General features: G+C 41.8%; 1 protein-coding gene across 1 annotated transcript in view; it reads left to right on the top strand.

The window, feature by feature from the left end:
• Window positions 1–20,621, top strand: part of FREM1 (FRAS1 related extracellular matrix 1) — a 792,938-nt gene that overhangs the window by 281,350 nt on the left and 490,967 nt on the right. The window contains exons 11-12 of the mRNA XM_078675906.1: window positions 3,074–3,274; window positions 9,645–9,648. Of these exons, the coding sequence (XP_078532032.1) occupies window positions 3,074–3,274; window positions 9,645–9,648 (205 nt within the window). The remainder of the gene's footprint in view (window positions 1–3,073; window positions 3,275–9,644; window positions 9,649–20,621) is intronic.

The raw sequence follows: 20,621 nt of genomic DNA, 5'->3' as shown, positions 1-20,621 counted from the left end.
CCTTGATTAGCAGAATCCACTGGAGGGTACTGGAGATACAGATTTGTAAAGGTTTTATAACTTTTTGATTCAACCGCAAACAAGTATTGACCAAATTAAAGTTTGCAAACTTTTTCAAAAGTTTGTAACAGTTCAGCTATTCTGACCCCGTTTGGGCAACCAAATCCAACAGGGAGAAAGCCTGGTGGGCCAATGGGGTAGATTTGGACAGTTACATGGCCACCAGAGCATTTTCCAGTCCAGTTCCACCCTTTACAGTACCACAGCCATAGACAATTTAGGAGTGGTCCTGATGCTGAGGATACAGGATGAAAAGATGCTCTAGGATGATTCGGTTGCTGTGCAGTCAACGGGGTGCTTTTGTGGTGATTCCTCGGTATAAATATAATTGGGACAGCATACTGAAGAAATAGCTTTGAAATATTTTCATTATTTATATTTTCACTTTAATGCACAGTGATATGCTCAAGATAGCACAAAATGGTTGGACATGTGCATGTGCAGAAGCTGGTATTAGAAAGCAATGCTCGACACTCCAATGGCACCAATTTAGACACTAGACCACTTCGCTTAATCCTTTTCTTCTCACACATTGCAGGAGCAGAATTTTTAGTTTGAGAGAAAGTAAAAACTACAGGTGATTGAGAGTAAACAACAAACAGACTGGAACAATAATAGGTATTGATGGAAAATGGGAAATAGTGCATGGATTTAAGAAATGTTTCCAGTAGTGCAAATGCAATTTGTGTCCTGTTACAAAATTAAGCTCTACAGTGCATTGGCATCCTGTCATGTATTCCTATCGGTTCTGAATCGATCCCCCTATTCCTGACCCTATTCTAGTTAAACAAACCAACAAGTTAACTAGCAGTCAGCCCATGAGGCAGAAAACCCCCATGATGCAGATACCGTTATCTGACGCAGTCACACTACGGCACAGGAACGTGTTATCTGATTAGGTCATAACGCTTGCGATCTAATTAGACAAGCGATATTCCTCCAGCCCCTGATAAGGCATACGGAGTTCTCATAACAAATCAAACCTATGACAACCTGGGCAAAACCCTGCGGCCATTGTTTTGATTTCACCGAGAACTTTTGTAAAAGAATGTGCTAACGAGCAAATCGTATGACATCTTTATTGACGTATCTATGTCCATCCTTACGTCAATCTCGGCACCTTAAAGGTATAAATATTACCGATCTTGCCCTATGCAAACACACGCGTGGTGACGAGACGGAGCAGCCATACTTGCCGAAGCCGAGAGCAGAGCAGACCCCGCTGGCAGCAGCCCCGCCTTTCTGACGCGCTGAGAGAAGCTGCTTTCTCCTGCCGAGAGACCCAGCACCGGCGCTTCCGGGTAGCCCTCGCAGGCAGCCTGGAATATCGAGAGCAGAGAAAGAAATACCATTCCTCATTCATCCTAACTTCCAGGTACAGAACTGAATGACCCCTCATAGAGAATTCTTAGTTAATCACTTGGCAAAAACAAACTTAACTTAAACTGTAACTTTCTATTCCCGCCCACGTATTAGGCTTAGGTCAGGTACACGGGGTAGGCGTATTTAGAAACACCAGTTGAGTACGTTTAGTCAAATGTATATGTGTATGTAAATATATTTTATTCATTTTAAAACATCTTATGGCTCAGAAACCATATCAATGTTTTTACAGTATTACTTTATACTATTGCTTTTAATGTATGCACTTTACTTAGCTATAAGTATTGCAATAATATCGATCCATTTCTCTTGTATGAGAAAAGAGACTGATCAATAAATAACACCTTTTTATTGAACACGCCCGTCTCTTCCTTTTCTCTACATTCTGATGAGACTAAGAATGCACGTACTGACTGAGTAAAATAATTTGCCTTTTGTTCACACGACTCTCGAGATTGACTCTTGATTAGGGGAGAGCAAAGTTGTCATGTTCTATGGTTGTCAGAAACTAAATCCCTTCTTGTCTAATCAGGGAAGTTAATTCCTCCTTGAACATTCGAGAAAGTTTCTAGCGAACTCTGAGCTATGCTGGCAAACCCAAAACTTAAGTCTAGTATCGACAGTAGTAGACCTGGTTAACGTCTGGCCTAGGCCTTTACTGCTGTAGGTATTATTCCAATGCGCAGAGCCTATTGGGAAGATAGGAACTACACTACAATCCTTAACGTAGAATATGCATTGAGTGCATGTCTTCTGCTTAGGATAGGTGTTTGGGAGTGAACCCCTATTCAGATTAATTCATGGCCTTGCACAGGCAGATGAAGGCCCTCACTTGCTCATGCATAGGATCAGTGCTTCATTAGTAAAAATGTGAGTACAGGAGTCACCATTTTTCTTTACACGCCGGCCTCTGATGTTGCCTCTTTTTCCAATACTTACACTTACTGTCTGTTTATCTCACTCTTGCAAGTTCTTTTTACACCTGCTTGCTCCCCTTACTCCCCTTATTGCTGATTTCCTATTGTATTCTTTCCTGTTTCTTTCTCCCTTTTCTGCTTTTCCCTCCTTTGCTCTGGGTCTAACTCTGAAGATGAAATATAAGTCCCAGTCCCCAACAAGGATTGCTTGAGTCGACCATCTGCAACCACCTATACAAATTTAGCACTGCATAGGATACACTGATGTGAAAAACAAGTATGCGTCTCCTAATATATTCAATTTCAGTATGGCATGGATTGGCCTTTCGAGAGTACAGATTTAAAACAAAAAGTATGAATTTATTTTCTGTAGTGTCAGTGGTTACAATAGGAGGACAATTTATTGCTCAACACCTTCTACAATTATGGTCTTCACTTTGCTAGAGTTACCTGGTGATTTTTTCAGATCTTATTACCAGATCCTTTAGAACTAGATGATAATTATTTATATGCATATAACACCGCTCCTAAATCCATAATAAATATGTGGAAAGCAGCAGCCAATGCATGACCCATAAATATTGTACTACTTGCGGAAATTTGTCATCACAGATAGGACTGTGATGATTTGTGTATATGGTTAATGAAGTATGCATATCATTTGTTATACATTTTGTGATTCAAATCATATATTCAATATTTATGTCTCATAGGCTGTAATTGTGCATATAACTCCAGTCAATGACCAGCTTCCAAAGGAGGCAGAGGGGACTGTTCGGCAGCTGGTACTGAAGGAGACTGAGGTTGTGCCTCTGACAAAAAAGCACCTACATTTCTTTGACATTGAGTCGCCTGAGAGGGAGCTCACTTACACCATAAGCACACCCCCATTCTTTACTTCCTCATCCAGGTATGTAAAACTCTTGCTATGAATAGAGACCTATGGACTTATCATTCAACTTATATAGAGAGACAGTGACTGCTATTTTAAAGTACTTAGGTGCATATTTATGAAATTATCACCTAGCGCAGTAAGTCACCTTGCTGCACTGCGTGATAGGGAAAGGGCAGGAATGCGGTGTACTTAACAATACACTGCGCAATCCTGTCATTTCCTAGTGCTGGCACACAATGTGCTATTTTACTCCATGGTGCAAGGGTGTCTGCGTTTAAGCAGGATTGTTTTTGTACACGAAGGGGCACCTGGGAGGAATATTCCTTTTATATTTGTGGTGCAGAATGCAGCACATGTAGAAAGAGGATGTAATGAGGAGTGATAAAGATATTTGTCCTCGTTATGCCTCACTTGGGGAGACATAGCTTTTTGACACATTCCCAGGTCTACCACTGGTGGTAAATCTGGGAATGCACAGAAACCCACAGGTAGAAGCATGGGAACACCTACGCTCCACCCATGGAACGCCTACCTTGGGAGAATAACGCAACACGTTGTGTCACTCTAGATTTATAAAGCCACGGAAGGTGACCTTGCGTGGCTTGATAAATCTAGAGAAAGAGTTGAGTCACTCTTGAGTCCTGTTGCGCGGTCGAAGGGTGGCGTAAATGTTTAATATATATGCCCCTTACGGGCACATGCATCAACCTATTTAGGAAGTGCAAACGGTGCGAATCGGTAAATTCGGCCGTTTGCGCTTCCTAAATACGTTTTTGGGATGCATGAAACAATGTATCAAAATTCGCTTTTTTTGCATTTCCTAAAAATGCTAATGCATTTAAGGAATCGCATTTGTGCGATTCCTTAAATGCAATGCATCAATTTTTAAAAAAATGCAAATTTTGAAATAGGAAGTGCAAATTAACACGAGGTTGACCCTCGTGTTAATTTGCGAAAATCTTTAAAAAAGCAAAAAAATGCATTTTTTAAACTTTCATGTTACAGACACACATGTCCTTAGGACATGTGTGTGTGAAACATGCACTTTAAAATACATTTCAGGGGTGCAGGGGGGGTCCTTTGGACCCCCCTCTGCACCCTTGCAATGCATCAACAAATTGCGAGTTCAAAAAAAAAGAAATGCAAAACGGCATTGATTCCTATTGGCCTCTAGGCCCATAGGAATCTTTTTTTTTTTTTTTTGATAGTTTTTATTATTGCAAGATACGACAAACCATAGTAGTACAGATATACAAGTTCCATAAGTCTGAATTAACATAGGATTAACATCGGTATATTTTACCAGTAGGGAGTAAAAGTTGGAAGAAAGAGGTAAAAGAAGGGTAAAGGAAAAAAAACCAAAAAAAAAAGGGTTGTAAACCAACAGAGTGTTTCTCACTAGAAAAAAAAGTTAGCAGGCACTCCCCACTTCTTGTACTTCAAAAAATTGTTTCCAGATCCTTTCCTTTCTAGCAAGGGCTTTTGGGCCTCTATATTTAGCTAGTGTAATTTCCATTGTTCTGATTTCCCTAACCAAAGCTAGCCACTCAGCTGCGTTTGGGGAATCCTTAGAGATCCATGCCCTAGCTATAATTAATCTTGCACATGCGAGCAGGATCGTTATAAGATCCCTGTTGAGACAATTAATCTCTTGGATATCTAATAAGACCAACTGTGGAGAAAGTTCCGGTATCGTTATCTGATTAATTTTTAGATGGTCTGTTATTCCTTTCCAATAGGTAGAGAGTGCGGGACAGGAAAACAGCATGTGCTCAATTCCAGCAGCATGTATATTACATTTTGCACATTTAGATTTATCTGATAGTGAATTCCCTTGCGTCCATAAGGATATTCTTTGTGGTGTATAATACAGCTCAGTTATTGTCCTATATAGTTGCATTCTAAGGTTAGAGGAGTGTACTATATCGCTTAAGTGTGTTAAGGCATTTCCAATCTGCGTTGAGTTTATGTCTAGATTTAGTCTACGAGACCATTTAGCTGCAATTTTGGTAGTGTTTTCACATTTATCTTTAATTAATAATTGGTATCCCAGTTTTATTAATGATTTAGTTTTATCAGAATAGATACACTCCAAAATATCTGACTGTAAAGCTTCCGTTATTTTCATTTTGTTATGGAAAAAGTCTCTCAGTTGACGATATTTGAAGTGCATGTCATTCGTTAGACCATTTGTTATTTTCAGGTTTTCAAAATCTATCAAACCATTGATTCCATATATATCACCTAGTGTGTTGATTTCGTGTCTAATCCAGCGAGTCCCTGTCCCATCAGAAAAGATACCCGGGAGACCGGGGTTGTTCCATAATCTAAGTTCGGCGTTATAAAATGAACTTTTGCTAATATGCAAGATTTTGTCCCAAATTCTTATAGCGTGTTTTGCGGTCTTAAATTTGACCCGCTTAAAGTAGTTTGGATCGTGAGTGCGAAGTAGGAATTGGTTAGAATCAGCGCCTAACATATATTGATGAAAAAATAAAGATGGTTTGTTTTTTAATAAGCTCCTTATTCAGAGAAAAAAGGTAGCTAAAAAATACAAATTAAAATCCGGGAAAGCTAGTCCCCCTTTAGGTATTGGCAATGCCAAGAATTTTATAGCCCTTCGTGTTTTTTTATACCCCCATAAGAAGCTACTACAGATACCGTCTAGCCTTTTAAAGAAAAGTTTATTCGGTTGTAATGGTATGGCTCTAAACAAATAAAGTAGTTTTGGTAATATTTTCATCTTGATCAAATTGAGTCGACCTAATAGACTGAGAGGGATTTTGTGCCATTTTTTGAGGCTTATGGTAGTTTCTTTTAAAAATAACTCGTAATTCATTTCCAAAATTTTCCCCACTTGGGCAGCTAGTTTAATACCTAAATAAACAGCCTCTCTACAAGTATCATAGATGTGTGTATCCGGGGTATAGTTGACTATAATTTGAGTTTTGCTCACATTCAATTTATATCCGGAAATTTTACCATAATTTTGTGCTTCATTAATAATTTCTGGCATAGCTTTATTGATATCAGTTGTATATATTGCGATGTCGTCAGCAAAAGCAGTTAGTTTAAGAGCTAAGCCCCCATGATTAACTGGGATAATATTGATTTGCTCATTTAGTGCATTTAAAAAAGGTTCTAGAGAAAGAGCAAAAAGTAATGGGGAGAGGGGGCAGCCTTGTCTTGTACCTCTTGCAATCTTAAAGTTGACTGAGTCTTTACCTCCATAGCTAATCATAGCCAGTGGTTCATCAAACAGTGACCTTACCCAATCTAAGTAGGACCCTGATACTCCCAATTCCTTTAGTACCGCCCACAGATAATCCCACCCCACTCGGTCAAATGCTTTTTCCGCAACTAACATAATCATACCGAGCGGGGTGTGGGTAACTTCTGCTACGTCAAAAGCTGTAATTGACGTGTTCACATGCGTAGTGGTATCTCTGCCTGTTTCAAAACCATGTTGTTGGAGGTTGACAATATCTGGCATGATAGGAGCTAGGCGATTGGCAAGGATTTTAGCAAAGATTTTAACATCAGAATTAAGTAAAGAGATCGGCCGGTATGATCCACATTCTTTTTCAGGTTTTCCCTTTTTCAAAAAAAAGATTATTTTGGCAATTTTCCATGATGAAGGTGCTTGCTTAGAAACAATAATTGAGTTTATCACTTTTTCTAATAACGGCTGCAATTCTTGGGCACAGAGTTTGTAGAGTTCCACAGGTAGACAATCTTCACCAATCGCCTTCCCTAAGGGTAAATTATCGATTGCTCGTTTTATTTCATCTAATGTTATTTTTGAATTGAGTTGTTGGAGTACATCTGTATTTAACGCACGAGGTGAGGTTAAGTATTTGTCAAGATATTGTATAATATCGGCTTGAAGGGGTGTAGCCTCTGGTGTATAAAGTTGTTGGTAAAGTTTAACAAATTGATTCAATATTTGGTCCGCTCGTTCGTAAGAGTTAGAGTCTGATCCTATTATTTCTTTGATTTTAGTTTTGGCTTTTCTATCCGCAGTTTTAAAAGCTAAAATTTTCCCAATGCGGTCGCCGCCTTCGTATTGATCAAGTTTGTGCTTTTGTAATTTTGATATATATCTTTCTCTCAGAGTTTTTTTTAGTCCTGCTTGTAATTCCGCCAACTTTACTCTAATCTCATCTATATTGTTTTTTGAGTGCCGTGTTGCCTCAGCAAGTTGTCCTTCCATGTCCAATATATTAGAGGTCATTTTTTTATTGTTTTTACGACTCTCCGCAGTTAGCCTAAATATGTATGGTTGGGCGAACCCCCTAATGCTACATTTACATGCATCCCATACTATGTTTATATTCGCCGAATTAATATTTATTGAAATAAACTCTTGTATGTGTTTTTGGACTAATGTAATAAAATTTGTATCCACGAGTAAGTATCTAGGGAAAGTAAATTTTCGTGGTTCTTTTTTTTTATCTTTAATTGTAACTTCAATTAGCAGAGGATTATGGTCAGAAGTAACTTTTGGGCAAATTTCAATCTCACTATTGTCTATAATTTGATCAGAGGCCCATATCAAATCGATTCTAGAGCAAGATCTGTGTGGTGCAGAGTAATGAGTAAAACCAGCCAACCTAGGATGTTTTGATCGCCATACATCTCTGACATTGTTCAATCTGGCTAATTCTAAGATTGCTGCTCTAACTTTGTGCATTCTTTTATAGTTACTTTGACCAGTAGAGTCTGCTTTATAGTCCATAACACAGTTAAAATCCCCAGCAATGATAGTTTCTCCCTCCCACTCAAGTAGTTCTAAGCTTAGCTCTTTGAAGATTTTGGGATCGTCAATATTTGGTCCATATACTACACATAGAACAAGTTTCACATTATCACCATGCATCTGTGCAATTGCCCACCTTCCCCGAGCATCTGAGGCAGTTTTAATTGTTTCTAATCGAGCGCCTCTTTGTTTTAAAATAGCTACCCCCCTAATGGTCTCGTTTAGAGTAGAGCATACAACCAACTCGTATCTTGATTGAGATAGTAGCTTGCGATCTTGATATTTGATATGGGTTTCAGAAACCAAAACTATATTAGGGTTGTACATTTTAATCTCTTCTTGTACTAAGTTCCTTTTGATTTTGCTATTTAGGCCATCTACACTCCAACATAGTATTCTTAGTTTAAGCATTTAAATATTGTAGTGTTTCCCTTGTGCAATGTACATATGTCTCCCCACTAACTGTACCCTTTTCGTGATAATTACATTTTTTCCTACTGATCTTTAAAAAAAGGTCAAGTCTTGCAATCAATTTTTTCCACATTTTTTCCACCCCCCACCCCCAACACACAGGGTCACACCCTCCCCTGCAAGAAATCCACCCCCACCCTGGCAACCTCCCGTCCCTAGGGGGGGAGCACCCCTCTATCTTATGCTGCCGCTGAAGGGGCAGCTAAGTGAAGGTGCTTTCATGATAGACGCTCATGCCACATCTTAAATCTCTCAAAATTTACTCACACCTACAGATTGAAAGAAGAAACAAATTGTGCCCAGCCACAGTAAAAATTAGAGATAGAAAACTAGAGTACAGTCGTACACAAACCAAAGTTTAACAATCTGCTCGTTGAGTATAAGTTCAGTGTATTAGGCTCAAGAGAAACGAGAAGCAAAATGGTGTCATTGGTGTTTGAGCTCTAGTTTTTTCAACACATTAGTTGTCTTTTTCGTTTTGTTTTTCTTTTTCCTTTTCCCAAGAGAATTTCTCCAAAGTTTGTTCGGCGGCAGAAAGGTCAGTAAAGAAAACCACTTGGCCGTTACGTATGACCTTGAGACGAGCGGGCTCTTGAAGGTAGGCCATACACCCTAGGTTTTTAAAGGCATCTATTATCTTCCGAAGCTCCCAGCGTTTGTCCATGGTGCCCTTACTTAGGTCGGATTTTACAAAGAAAATAAGGTTGTCAACAGTAACAGGATTATTGGGCCTGGCCTTAAATGATACAGCTTGCCGCAAAAGAAAATTGCCAAAATAAATCAAAAATGGTCTAGGAAATTTACTGTTTGAGTTTCTTTGGATCAGAGGCAGTCTGTGTACTCTCTGTAGCTGAGAATCCCAGTCCCAGTCAGCGAGGTCCGAAAAGGCTCTTTGAAAAAGTTTCACCATGAACGCCCTCGGATCGGACCCCTCCATCCCTTCTGGTATACCAAATAATCTGAGGTTTTGTCTTCGTGCCCGATTTTCCAAATCCTCCACCTTAGCTTCTAGCTTAGAAACTCTAGATGTATTCTGTTTAGCTGTTGACGTATTCTTATGAACATCTTCTTCCACTTCAACAATTCGTTGTTTTATGTCCTCTATATCCTTTGTCACTCCGCCCAAACCTTGGCAGATATCTTTCATAGTTTCTTGCAGCTTGGTATTATCTTCGCTTAGCTGCAGATATTGTTGTTGAGTCTCCGCTCTTTGCTCTAAGAGGGTCTGCATAATTGATTCCATTGATATCTTTGTTGAGTCTGATGAGTTAGAGGAATCATGTGAAACTATTTGAGGAAGTTTAAGTACAGATAAGGATATGGGACCTGCTAGTATTTTTTGAAGTTTATTATTTGAGTCATCCGTCATCTTCTCAACAAGTTCTTGTTCCAGATTTTCTCCTGAGTTTACAACAGACTTCCCAGCTGCCAGTGTTTGAGTTTTTGTCAGAGTTGATAATGTAGATTCCGTGTCTGCATTTAACTGATCAAAGTCGTGAGCAGTTATTTCGAGATCTTGATCTTCAGATTCGCTAACCACTACATGGTATGTAAGAGGAATAGGATAGTTATTGAGAGTGAGGATAGGAGAAGTTGTTGAAATTGTTGGAGAAACCCCCGCTCTGACTCCGCTAGTCGCTTCCGCGTTAGTGATGGTCATGTGCCTTGATGACTCTTGGTTGATAGATATTGTACCTACACTTGAGTCAGTTGTGGGATCTGTAGGGTTAATTGTATTGACCCCTGTAGTGGTGTGCACGTCGTCGGGGCTGGCGCCAGAAAGTCTTAAAGCCATATACTTGACACCTCCCTTCGCCTCTATCCATCTTCTCAGAGGACTATCGTCAATTAGGCGACTTTTCCTGCTTCATGGCAGCTCTTTACTAACTGTCTTTAATAACAGATTTTTTTGCTTAGTTTTAGCCTTCATCTTAATTTTCTTTGATGCAGTTTTTTTGTTAATTAAAGTTTTAGGCGTTGCATCTGATCCCTCTTCTTCTGTTAATTCCTCGTATTCTATATTAGAATCTTCGTCTGATATGACCATAGATTCTTGAGACAGGCCAACTCCACTTTTCTTCTCCTTTATTTGATTTTGGTCAGTCTGTGGTTGGGCATTAATATTAGTATTAATATCGACTTCCGCCTTTTGATTTTGGACCATGGGTGGTAATTCCTCTGCTTCTACTGTGTCATGAGTGACCTTGTTGCCTCCACTCGGTATATCCTCACTAGTCTCCAGCTGAGTCTCCAGAGCTTGTGTATTTGTATCTAAGCCTGAATTTCCGTTGACGCTAGGCAATTTATACGAGCCTTTCCTTCCATTCTTTCCGTTCTTAGCCTCTGCTTTGTCCCCTACTACTCGCCCAATAGTCATTTCTGCCAAAGTTAAATTCTTAACAGGTGGAGTAGTGACTGTGTTCACATTAATAACTTCATCTTTGTCGTTCGTTTTCTTTTTTGTTTTGGGCTCAGCTGTTAGCTCAGATCCAGGTTCGGGCTCGTTACAACCGCCACCCCTAATAGCTGGGGCAAATTTTGCATCATAGCGCGAACTTACTTTACTTGTATCGTCAGATTTAGTGCTATTAGTTTTAGTTTTCCCACTATCAGTGTTTAAGTTTGTGGTAAGTGCCTGTTGGGCCTTGTTGTCAGTGCCTGACGCCATTTCTGCCGCTATCCCTGTTACCGCTGCCGCTGCCGCCATCGTACCTGTGTTTGCTTGTCTCCCTGGCTGGCAGGTCTTCCGGCTCCGTGTAACCCTTGGCGGCCGTGTGGACATCAGCTCCCTCGTTGTCTCCGTAGCCTCTGATCTCCTCCGCTTTCTCAGCGTGGCTGAGCGTAGGGTCAGGTGAGCGCCCAGCTGCAATGAGGACGCCCAGCTGACTATCCCCGCAGGCGTGCGAGTGAGACTGACCGCCACGTAGCTCCAGGAGCGTAACAGACTCCCGCTGCAGTGCCGGAGCAGAACCCGTATCATTAGCTCGGTTTAGATCCGGCAGACGAGCACTCCACCAACAAAAAGCAGGATAGCAGTGTGGAGCCAAAAAGTTAAGTCCGCAGTATGGAACTGTAGACTCCAAGTTTTAACGTGAGTGAGTTTTCCCCGCTATGTTTTCTGTTAACTTTTGCGTTGCGGGCTTCTCCGAATCAGCCGTTTAGGTGCGAGTAATTATTTCATCTGTATGTAGCAGTGTTTAGGCAGAGCAGCTCCATGCAGCAACCTTCACTCGGCGGAGTCAGCCCGCCATCTTGACTCCTCCCCCGATACAAATCCTTTGGACCCCCCTCTGCACCCTTGCAATGCATCAACAAATTGCGAGTTCAAAAAAAAAGAAATGCAAAACGGCATTGATTCCTATTGGCCTCTAGGCCCATAGGAATCAATGTAATGCCATTCCTTAATTGCGATTCGCAATTAAGGAATCGCAATTTCCGAAAATTAAGAAATCCTAAAAACTTTTAGGATTTCTTGATGCATAGGATTTTGCAATTCCTAAATTGCGATTCCTTAATTGTTTGCTATTTTAAGAAGCCAAACTGATCGTAAATGTGCATCTGTCATGAAGAGGGTGGGCATTTGACCATATTTTATCTGTCAGTTTAAGTGAAGGTGTGCAAGTGTTCAGCATACATTTGTTTTTGTTTGCTGTAAAAAAACAGAAACAATAGTATTATATTAGAATATTGTTGTTACTTCATGTACACAATATCTAAAGGTCATGCTACTGAACCATATTGGAAATGGCCCTGCAACGCAGCACATACATTACAAAATGTTGAGGTATTAGAGGTTTCTGTGAAGAAGCCCTCTAATTTGTGACTGCATTTAAATTCCACATAAGGAGCTGTTATTTTGATTGACAGGTGTGCTCCTAAAAATGCTCGAAATATTTTCTAATTAGTTAAAAAAACATAATTAATGATCAACATTAGTAGAAAATGTCATAACTTTGTTCTCTTATTTTGAGCTGTGATAATTTCAGTCAAGACTTTGAACACTCAAGTGTAACATTACTGCAACAGCATGTTTCAATCAATGCCTTAGCCAGCCAGCAAGTCTCATCAAGGCTAATATAACCTACCAAAAACCTATATGTAAAGGATTATTTTATATACATGGCAGTCAATGTTGCATCACTTATGGCTGGTGATTATCCTTAGTTGTTTCTTAGTGCCATAGAATGGATAAAAACCTTTGATACAACTGGCACTTAAAACTTTTTTTTTAGGAATTAGCATATTTCAAACAGTTTGTTACCTTTTGGTTGTTTTGCAGCATGACTCTTCCCAGATTTTCATGCTGTGCATTATGCAACCATGTAGTGATTGGACCCCGAAACTGTATGTAAAGATAAAACGTTTTTGTGTGCGTGTCAACCGCAAGTGGAATTGAACTTACTTCCCTATGACATTTTTACCCCTATTTCAATCCCAGAAAATACAAAATAATTCATAAACGCACAGTTCCTATATGCGCTACACTAATAAACCAAACATGCACTAACCTACAACTAATATACACTACCTGATACACTTAAAATGACTAAAACTAAACCCAGCCAGCCTCATTTTTTCACATTTATTCATGTATTTAAATTAATTTTTAAATGTTCTTACTAGATTTAATGAGGAGCCTGCTGCTGCATCCTCTGTAAGAGTTCCATCATGGTCATTAAATAAGAATGCTGCAAAAAGAAGATGCTCTTAAAGGGGTCTTTGTGGAGTAAGGGAGGCCAATGAGCAAGGCATGGTCATCATTCAGATGCAGGCGTACAAGGCTTTCAATAGTGTTCCTGAAGTTGCTTGCTTGGAGGAAATGTTTTAATATCTTAAGCAGAGGGAGGTGGTGTTAAGCCATCTTGGTTTTGCTGGTGATGTGTTCCTTGGGGGTGAGATTGTTGTGCAGGTGACTTGGCATTCTATGAAAGTTTGGGTTTGACTCTGCCAGGTTTATGTTATTTAACCAAGTTTCAGGAGGTGCTAGACATCCAGTTCTGGATTAGAAGCAGGTAGTGTTTAAGATGTTGGATGTCTGGTGTAGGTAGCTAGCTATATATATAGTGGAAATAAAAGAGGTAGACTGTGTAAAGAGTCCAGGCAAACCGCAAAGGAATTACGGAGGCACAAATGACACCCCAAACTCTCTCTTTTGTGGTAGTGTGGAAAAGCAGTTAGGCATTACAGAGGGTAGTGCTAAGCATTTATTGCACACACAAAGGCAGTAGGAGAGTTCACTCTTAATAAAGAAATCTGACAATAATTTATAAAAATAAACATACCTTTATGTGAATTTAGATACCAAGATCATCGGACTCAGGTAAGTACTTTTTAAGTTATGAATTGTTACAGTTTTTAAAAATGGACACAGTGCAATTTCTGAAACTTTAATGTTATCTTATGGAGGAAAGACATACACTGCATACAGGTACTTTACAGCGGCTTACAAGACCAATCTCCTAGGCTTAAGGTGGGGTAAGGTTCAAGGCAACACCAACATGGTCACCTTGGGCAGCACTGGGACAGCCGGGTGCAGAGGGGCTTTTCATTGAATTCTGACATTTCTTAGCAACTTATGATAGCAATCTCCTGGACTTAAGGTAAGTATGGGGCAAGGTTCAAGGCCACACCAACAGGTCACCTCTGGAGGCACTGGGGCATTCGGGTGTAGAGATGTTTATGGCGTTGGGTGTCCCATTCAGTTTATGGTGAGCAGCCCAGTTGCAAAGAGGCTGCAAGCTGGGACTGGGAGACCAGTGAGGTTCAACCAACAAGGTGGCTAAGGTCTCTGGTATGCGGGGACTCCTTTGGTCCTCTTCTTCCTGGGCAAGGGCGGCCAGGTGCAGAGATGTTCTTAGGCGTCAAGTTTTTGTCACCAGAGACACTCACAGTAGAGGAGGCCTTCACAAAGAGGCTGCAGGTGGCCTTGGTGAGTCTACTGTGGCCAATTTCCGCAACAAAGTGCAGTTTCCTACAACTGGGCAACTGGGCAGCAAAGATTTCAATATAGTTGTGGGTTGTCAGGGTGTTGGTGAATCTTGATGCTGTTTTCAGTGTGTAGAGGCCCAAGGGCTCATGAAATGCACTGGTGTCAGTTGAAGGTTGTTGCTAAAGGAAGCATTCAAAACTGTGGATGAGAGTAGGATAGTCAACAGTGTTAAAGGCAGCTGAGAAGTTCAGCAATATGAGGAAGTATGGTTCACCTTTCTCTGTGGTCAAGAGGACATTGTGTATGATTCGTAAGGTAGCTGTCTTTGCATTGCAACATGATCTGAAGCCTCATTGTGCAGACAATGATTGGAACTAATGTGATTTTGAGGTTGTGCATCAACTGTGTTTTCAAAGATCTTGCTGACAAATGGTTGGTTAGTGAAAGGCCAAAAGTTAAGACGTTTGTCAGAACAAACTGAGTTTCTTGAGGAGTGGTAGGATCGAGCCTGTCTTTAGAGCTTCGTGGAAAATGTGTTGTATGAGAGTGGCATTGTGAATTGTGAAAAGGCATGAGAGAGCTTTTCTGGAAATGGCTCTGATGAAGGACATAGAGTAAAACATAATCTTTATAGATAATGGTTTTTAGAGAGTTGAGAATGTTGGCGAGGTCTGCTGGAGACGGGGGGTGTAAGTATGACCATAGTGGGATGCAGGAGAAGTATGCTGGTTGTTCTTGATGTTTTGTCAGGACTTCTGTATGTTTAATGGGAAAATACAGACCAATCCATGACATATGCAAAATTAAAAAAATCACAATTATACACAACAGAATGATAAATACATCATATTATAGCTTCAAATCTGTATTCAAATTCACAAGGCAAAAAAAGTTCCTGTACATGCGGAAAATCTAACTTTGCCCATTGTTGGGACAGAAAAGTCCTCTTCATGGTAAGAGACGTGCATCCTTGTCCTGAGTGCCCAGCTGTACTGATGTCTGGATACCAACTGCAAATTTTTGTTGTCCTAGGCAAACACAGATCATGTGTGTGCTCCATGACATAGGCCTGCCTCACGGATTGCGGTCTTGTTGGTCTGGGAGGGTGCCCAAAGTACTACCCTCATAATGGTGGAAGGCTACTGCCTTCACTGGGAGTTAAGCAGCATGAGCATACTGTGTTTTAATTAGTAGAAGTGAACAGATTAATTTTAAGTTGTGACAATGGGCTGAGGTCTACAGGCTCACTCACTTTTTAAAGTTCCACTACTGTGTGCTTAACTCACCTTTGGCCCACATCGGTTTGGTGTGAAGTGCTTCACAGCACAGAGGTGTTATCAGGGCCGACTTTAGTACCCGGTGGCCACCTGTACGACAATGTTTGTTGGCGCCCCCCACAGACTTCCTCACTATCACCCTTTAACTGTGCCCCTTCAAGTCTCCATAACCACTCTCTCTCTCTATCAGATGTGTTTGATTAGTTATATAGCGCCATCATTGCCAGTTTAGGCAGTTCAGAGCACTTCACATTACACACACATTACACAGAGACAATCAATCGTATGTGTGTAAATCAGTGTGCAGGAAATGTTACATAAGCCAGAAGACTACAAGGTGAGCCACATGTTATCTATACTGATAGTCAGTATAGTTTAAGAGTGCTTGGTCTGGAGAAGCACAGACTCAATTTAAAATATAACCCCATGGTTGGGAGTTGCATTTAATAATTAGGATTTTCTTTTTTAGCAAAATGCCCCTTTTGAAACATTAGAATAATAAAAGACAGAGGAAAAAAACCATAATGCTCTAATTTATATCTTGCAGTTTGCATGCAGCTCTTTAATGAAAGTTATTAGATCACTGTTCCATATTAGGAGTGTAACATCTATACTGCTAATAAGCAATGGATCTCTCTCACAAAAGCTCTGATCTATTTGAACTATATGCACTTTGTGATCTGCATGATACACATTCTTTGCGGCAGGGATATTAACCCTCTGTGCTGCCATAAAATGATTTAAAACTTCCACTTGACAAACCTCCTTCTCTCTCCAGAAAGAACATCAATCACGGAGTTATCTTTACGTTTTTATTGTTGAATGAAAATTGCCTGAGGCCAGCAATGCAGCAGCAGCACCTACTTTCAAAACCATAAAATACTTTCAAATTCGGCGCCCCCTCCAAGAATCAGCACCCGGTGTGGTGGCACCGGTCGCACCGCCCTAAAGCCGGCCCTGGGTGGTAAATCTGTGCTGAGTGTGTGTGTTCCTGGGAGGGTACAATACAGGAACAATGGAGAACTGAACAGTGCGTGCATAGTGAATGAATGTGCGAGGTGTATATGTGCCAGTGAGTGGTACTGTAGCTGAAGGATGTAGTGCTGTGCAGTGTATGCACGATAAATGCTTGTGCTGGGTTTATGTGAACTTGTGAGTGGCACAACCCATAAAGGATGCAGTGCCTGCATGTTAAATGCATATTTTGGATGTATGTGTGCCTGTGGGTGGTGCACTAGATAAAAGGTACAGTGTTGGGAAGTGAGTGCATGTTAAATATACACGCTGAAAGTATCTGTGTCTATGAGTGGGATAGTACATGGAGGGTACAATACTGTGCAGTACATATATGCTGCATACATGCACTAGCTGTATGGTTGCCTTTCAAAAGTACAATACATAGGGTGTCCTGGGTTTTATTTGGTATACCCGGCCTGCATGGTGAAACATGGAGAGGAGGTAGAGAAATCCCCCCCAGACAGATTTGTGTACTGCTGCATTCCTATAAGCTGGGTGGAACCCACACTAGAGAAGGGAGAGAGAGGCTTCCCCTGTACACTTAAAAGGGTTTCTTTGATTCAGTGATAGCTCACAAGAAAGGAACTGGGGCACATCTCAGGAAGAAGATGGGGCTGATAAGACACTCATAAAGTGTAGGGGCTTGGGCTAACCTTTTGATGCGCATGTCACTGTAGGTGACATCCAAGTGTAAACTCTAGTCACTCCCTTGGACTGTGTTATGGGGCTATCAGCTTGGGAGTCACTCCTGCTATGATAGAATTCTTTCTAAAGGAATTAGAGGGCTGAGGAGCGGGCACTTCAAAAAAAGCAGAACTCCAAAAGAAATCTTCAAAGACTCAGACCCTAAATCACACTTGTTGTCTGGAAATAGATTATAAGAAGAGGAATTCCAAAAATTGTTATCTGCTAAGCAGTCAGACAGGCTGTGTGATGAGGGGGAGGTCTGCAAGACGTTTATCTGTAACTACGACTGGCGGACAAGGCCTGCTAGTTTTGTTGCTGGGCATGGGGACATTGCCCAGGAAATCTAAGTACTTGACTGCTTGGCAAGGCCAGTGTGCCTGATAGGAAGGAGTGTTAGAGGGAGCAAGGTCTAGTAGGGGGTCCTGTCAAGTAGACTCCTTGTGCAAGGATGTGATGAAATGGATGCTGCACAGAGCAGATCTTTTCCCTTGTGCAAGAGAGTCAGTGACTCCCAATTGCCAGGAGATGTCTGCCGTGAATTGCGCCATGTGTTATGCTGATTAGGCCTGAGCCCGTGTGTAGTAGAGAGGCAGCTCCCTGTTGTTAATGTTAATGTTAATGTTATTTGGGATTTGTTGAGCGCTCGTACGCCTGGAGGCTTCATGGCGCTATAGGAAGGAACCAGGCAGGCAGTCAGTGAGTGGAGCTATACTGTCAGTGATGAGCTTGAGAAAAAAGCCAAGTTTTCAGAGATTGTCTGAAGCTGAGGATGTTATCATTCAGCTTTATGTGAAGAGGGAAAGAGTTCCAAAGAACAGCAGCAAGGTGGTCGAAACAGCTACCTCCAAGGCGCTTCCTTTTGAATAGAGGTACAGTCAAAAGAGATTTATAAGTGGATCGGAGGTGACGGGTAGGGCAGTATTTTTTGAATAACTCTCTGATGAATAAAGGGCCAGAGTCGTTCAGGGACCTGAACAAAATACATCCGGCTTTAAAGGCCACACGCTGCTCGACAGGCAACCAGTGTAGCTGTTTGAGGCCAGGTCTGATGGATTGCCTCCTGGGGATATTCAAAAGAAGCCTGGCGGCTTGGTTCTGAACAAGCTGGAGGCGTTTGAGCTCTCCAGTTTGGAGGCCGAGATAGAGACTGTTAGAAAAATCCAGCCTGGACAGAACCAAGGAGATGACAATCTGTGTGAGGGCTGCTGAGGAAAAGAAGCGAGCAATTTTTTTTATTTTCCTCAGTTGGAAGATACTGGAGGATACCACCGCTCCAACCTGTCTTTTTAGCGAGAGATCCTCGCTGATGAAAATACCTAGGCTCTTGACCACAGATGACTTAGTTGGGGGGACTCCCATACTAGTAGGCCAGAAGCTGGAATTCCAACTAAGTAAGCTCTGTCCGGGCAAGACCAACTCGGTCTTGCCCGGGTTCAGCTTCAGGTGATTGCAGCTCATCCAGCTCAGTATATGGGACATAGTTCTTTGAAATTCCACCACTGAGTCCTTGGTGTTAAGAGGAAAGATGAGCTGCAAATCATCCGCATAGTTAAAAATAGTTACATTTGCATTCCGGAGGGAGTGCAAAAGAGGGCGTAGGTATACATTAAAGAGCAGGGGAGACAGCGAGGAACCTTGTGGTACCCCGCAGGTGGTAGATATAGTGGGAGCAGAGAAGGAGCCCAATCTGACCGATTGTGTACGGCCCGTGATAAAAGAGCGGATCCAGCTCAGAGCAGGGCCCCTGAGACCTGCCTGTTCGACACGGTCGACCAAGATGGTATGGTCGACCGTGTCGAATGCAGCGGAAAGGTCCAGTAGCACGAGCGCCTGGTGAATTCCTGCATCTGCATTCCGCCTCAGAGTGTTTAGCACCGAGAGAATGACCGCCTCGGTGGAATGACAAGGTCGGAACCCTGCTTGATTCGGTGCCAGATACTCAGATTTTTCCAAAAAGCTGGAGATACTTTCACAAACATGTGACTCCAGCAGTTTGGCGCAGTATGGCAACAACGATATGGGTCTATAGTTGATAGGATCTAGCGGGTTTGCTCCTGCCTTTTTTACGAGGGGAACGAGAAGAGCTTTTTTCAAATTACATGGGACTTTACCCTGTGCGAGTGACCCATTCAGTAAGGAGAGTAAACACCCAGGAAGATTGGTGCCCACTTCCTTAAAGATGTGAGGGGGACAAATGTCATCAGGGGACCCAGTTTTGACTTTGGTTAGAAGCTTGAGTAAATTGACATTGTCTATGAGGGGAAAGGAGTCCAAAGTGGCAGAGTTGAACGGAATATCTGCAAACAAAAGAGGGGGCTGAGTGAGAGGGATACTTTGTTTAATAGTGCAGATTTTATCAAAGAAAAAACTGTTAAGTGTGTTGCAGAACTCTTGGGTAGGGACTAAAGGCAGAAGCCTTGTCCAATAGTGAGGTGACAACCTCTTATGCTAGGAGGGGCCGATGTGGAAAAGACTGCCATGTTGTACAGGTTAAAGCCTTTTGCAGTAGCAAGGCAGCGACCCCATATACCAGGAGGGACAGCAGTAAGGAATTTCACCCTGTTGATTGGGCTGGAGCCAATGAACTATAGGTTTTGCTGGCCTCATATGTTAGGGTTGTCACCGGGAGAACCAATGGCTGTGACTTGTTCTGCCCTTTGCTGGAGAAGTGAGGGCGCTGTGAGAGCAGTTGCACACCATCACCTAGGCGAGCGACCCCATCCAGGATTGTCATAGCCCCCCCAAAGACAAACTTAACACTTATGCAGCATGAGAAGCTGCAGAGAACCTCCGGTTGCTACAAAAGCCATGAGTGATTGATTGTGCAGTCGCAGAGTGCAGCAGCCTAGTCTGCGTGCAGTTGACTGGTCTAAAATCAACTGCAGCCTCTGGGAGCGCCCACAAACTGGGTGCCCACAAGAACTTTGAATGCTTTACACCTGCTGGTGTGGGCAAGACTGGCTTCAGGCCTGTCGGCCACGGGGGAACTGTTGATAGTAGCACTGTGCCACTGGTTCACTGTTGACTGTAACCTTAGAGTCAAAGTGTGCTCTTCAAACTCGGACTACTAGTGGAGTATACAATGAATGTTACCAATAGTGAAGAGGCAATAACAACCATCACTCATAAGGAGGGGGTGGGACAGGGATTTACCATAGAAACACTAGAGGCCCGACATCAAGGGGTATTGTGTAATTGCTTGTGTATGCCAAAATTCTCCTTTATG

The sequence above is a fragment of the Lissotriton helveticus genome, chromosome 2_1, assembly GCF_964261635.1.
Source record: "Lissotriton helveticus chromosome 2_1, aLisHel1.1, whole genome shotgun sequence".
Lineage (NCBI taxonomy): Eukaryota > Metazoa > Chordata > Amphibia > Caudata > Salamandridae > Lissotriton > Lissotriton helveticus.
The sequence above is the reverse complement of the archived record's forward strand: the minus strand, read 5'-3'. Positions and strand labels throughout refer to the sequence as shown.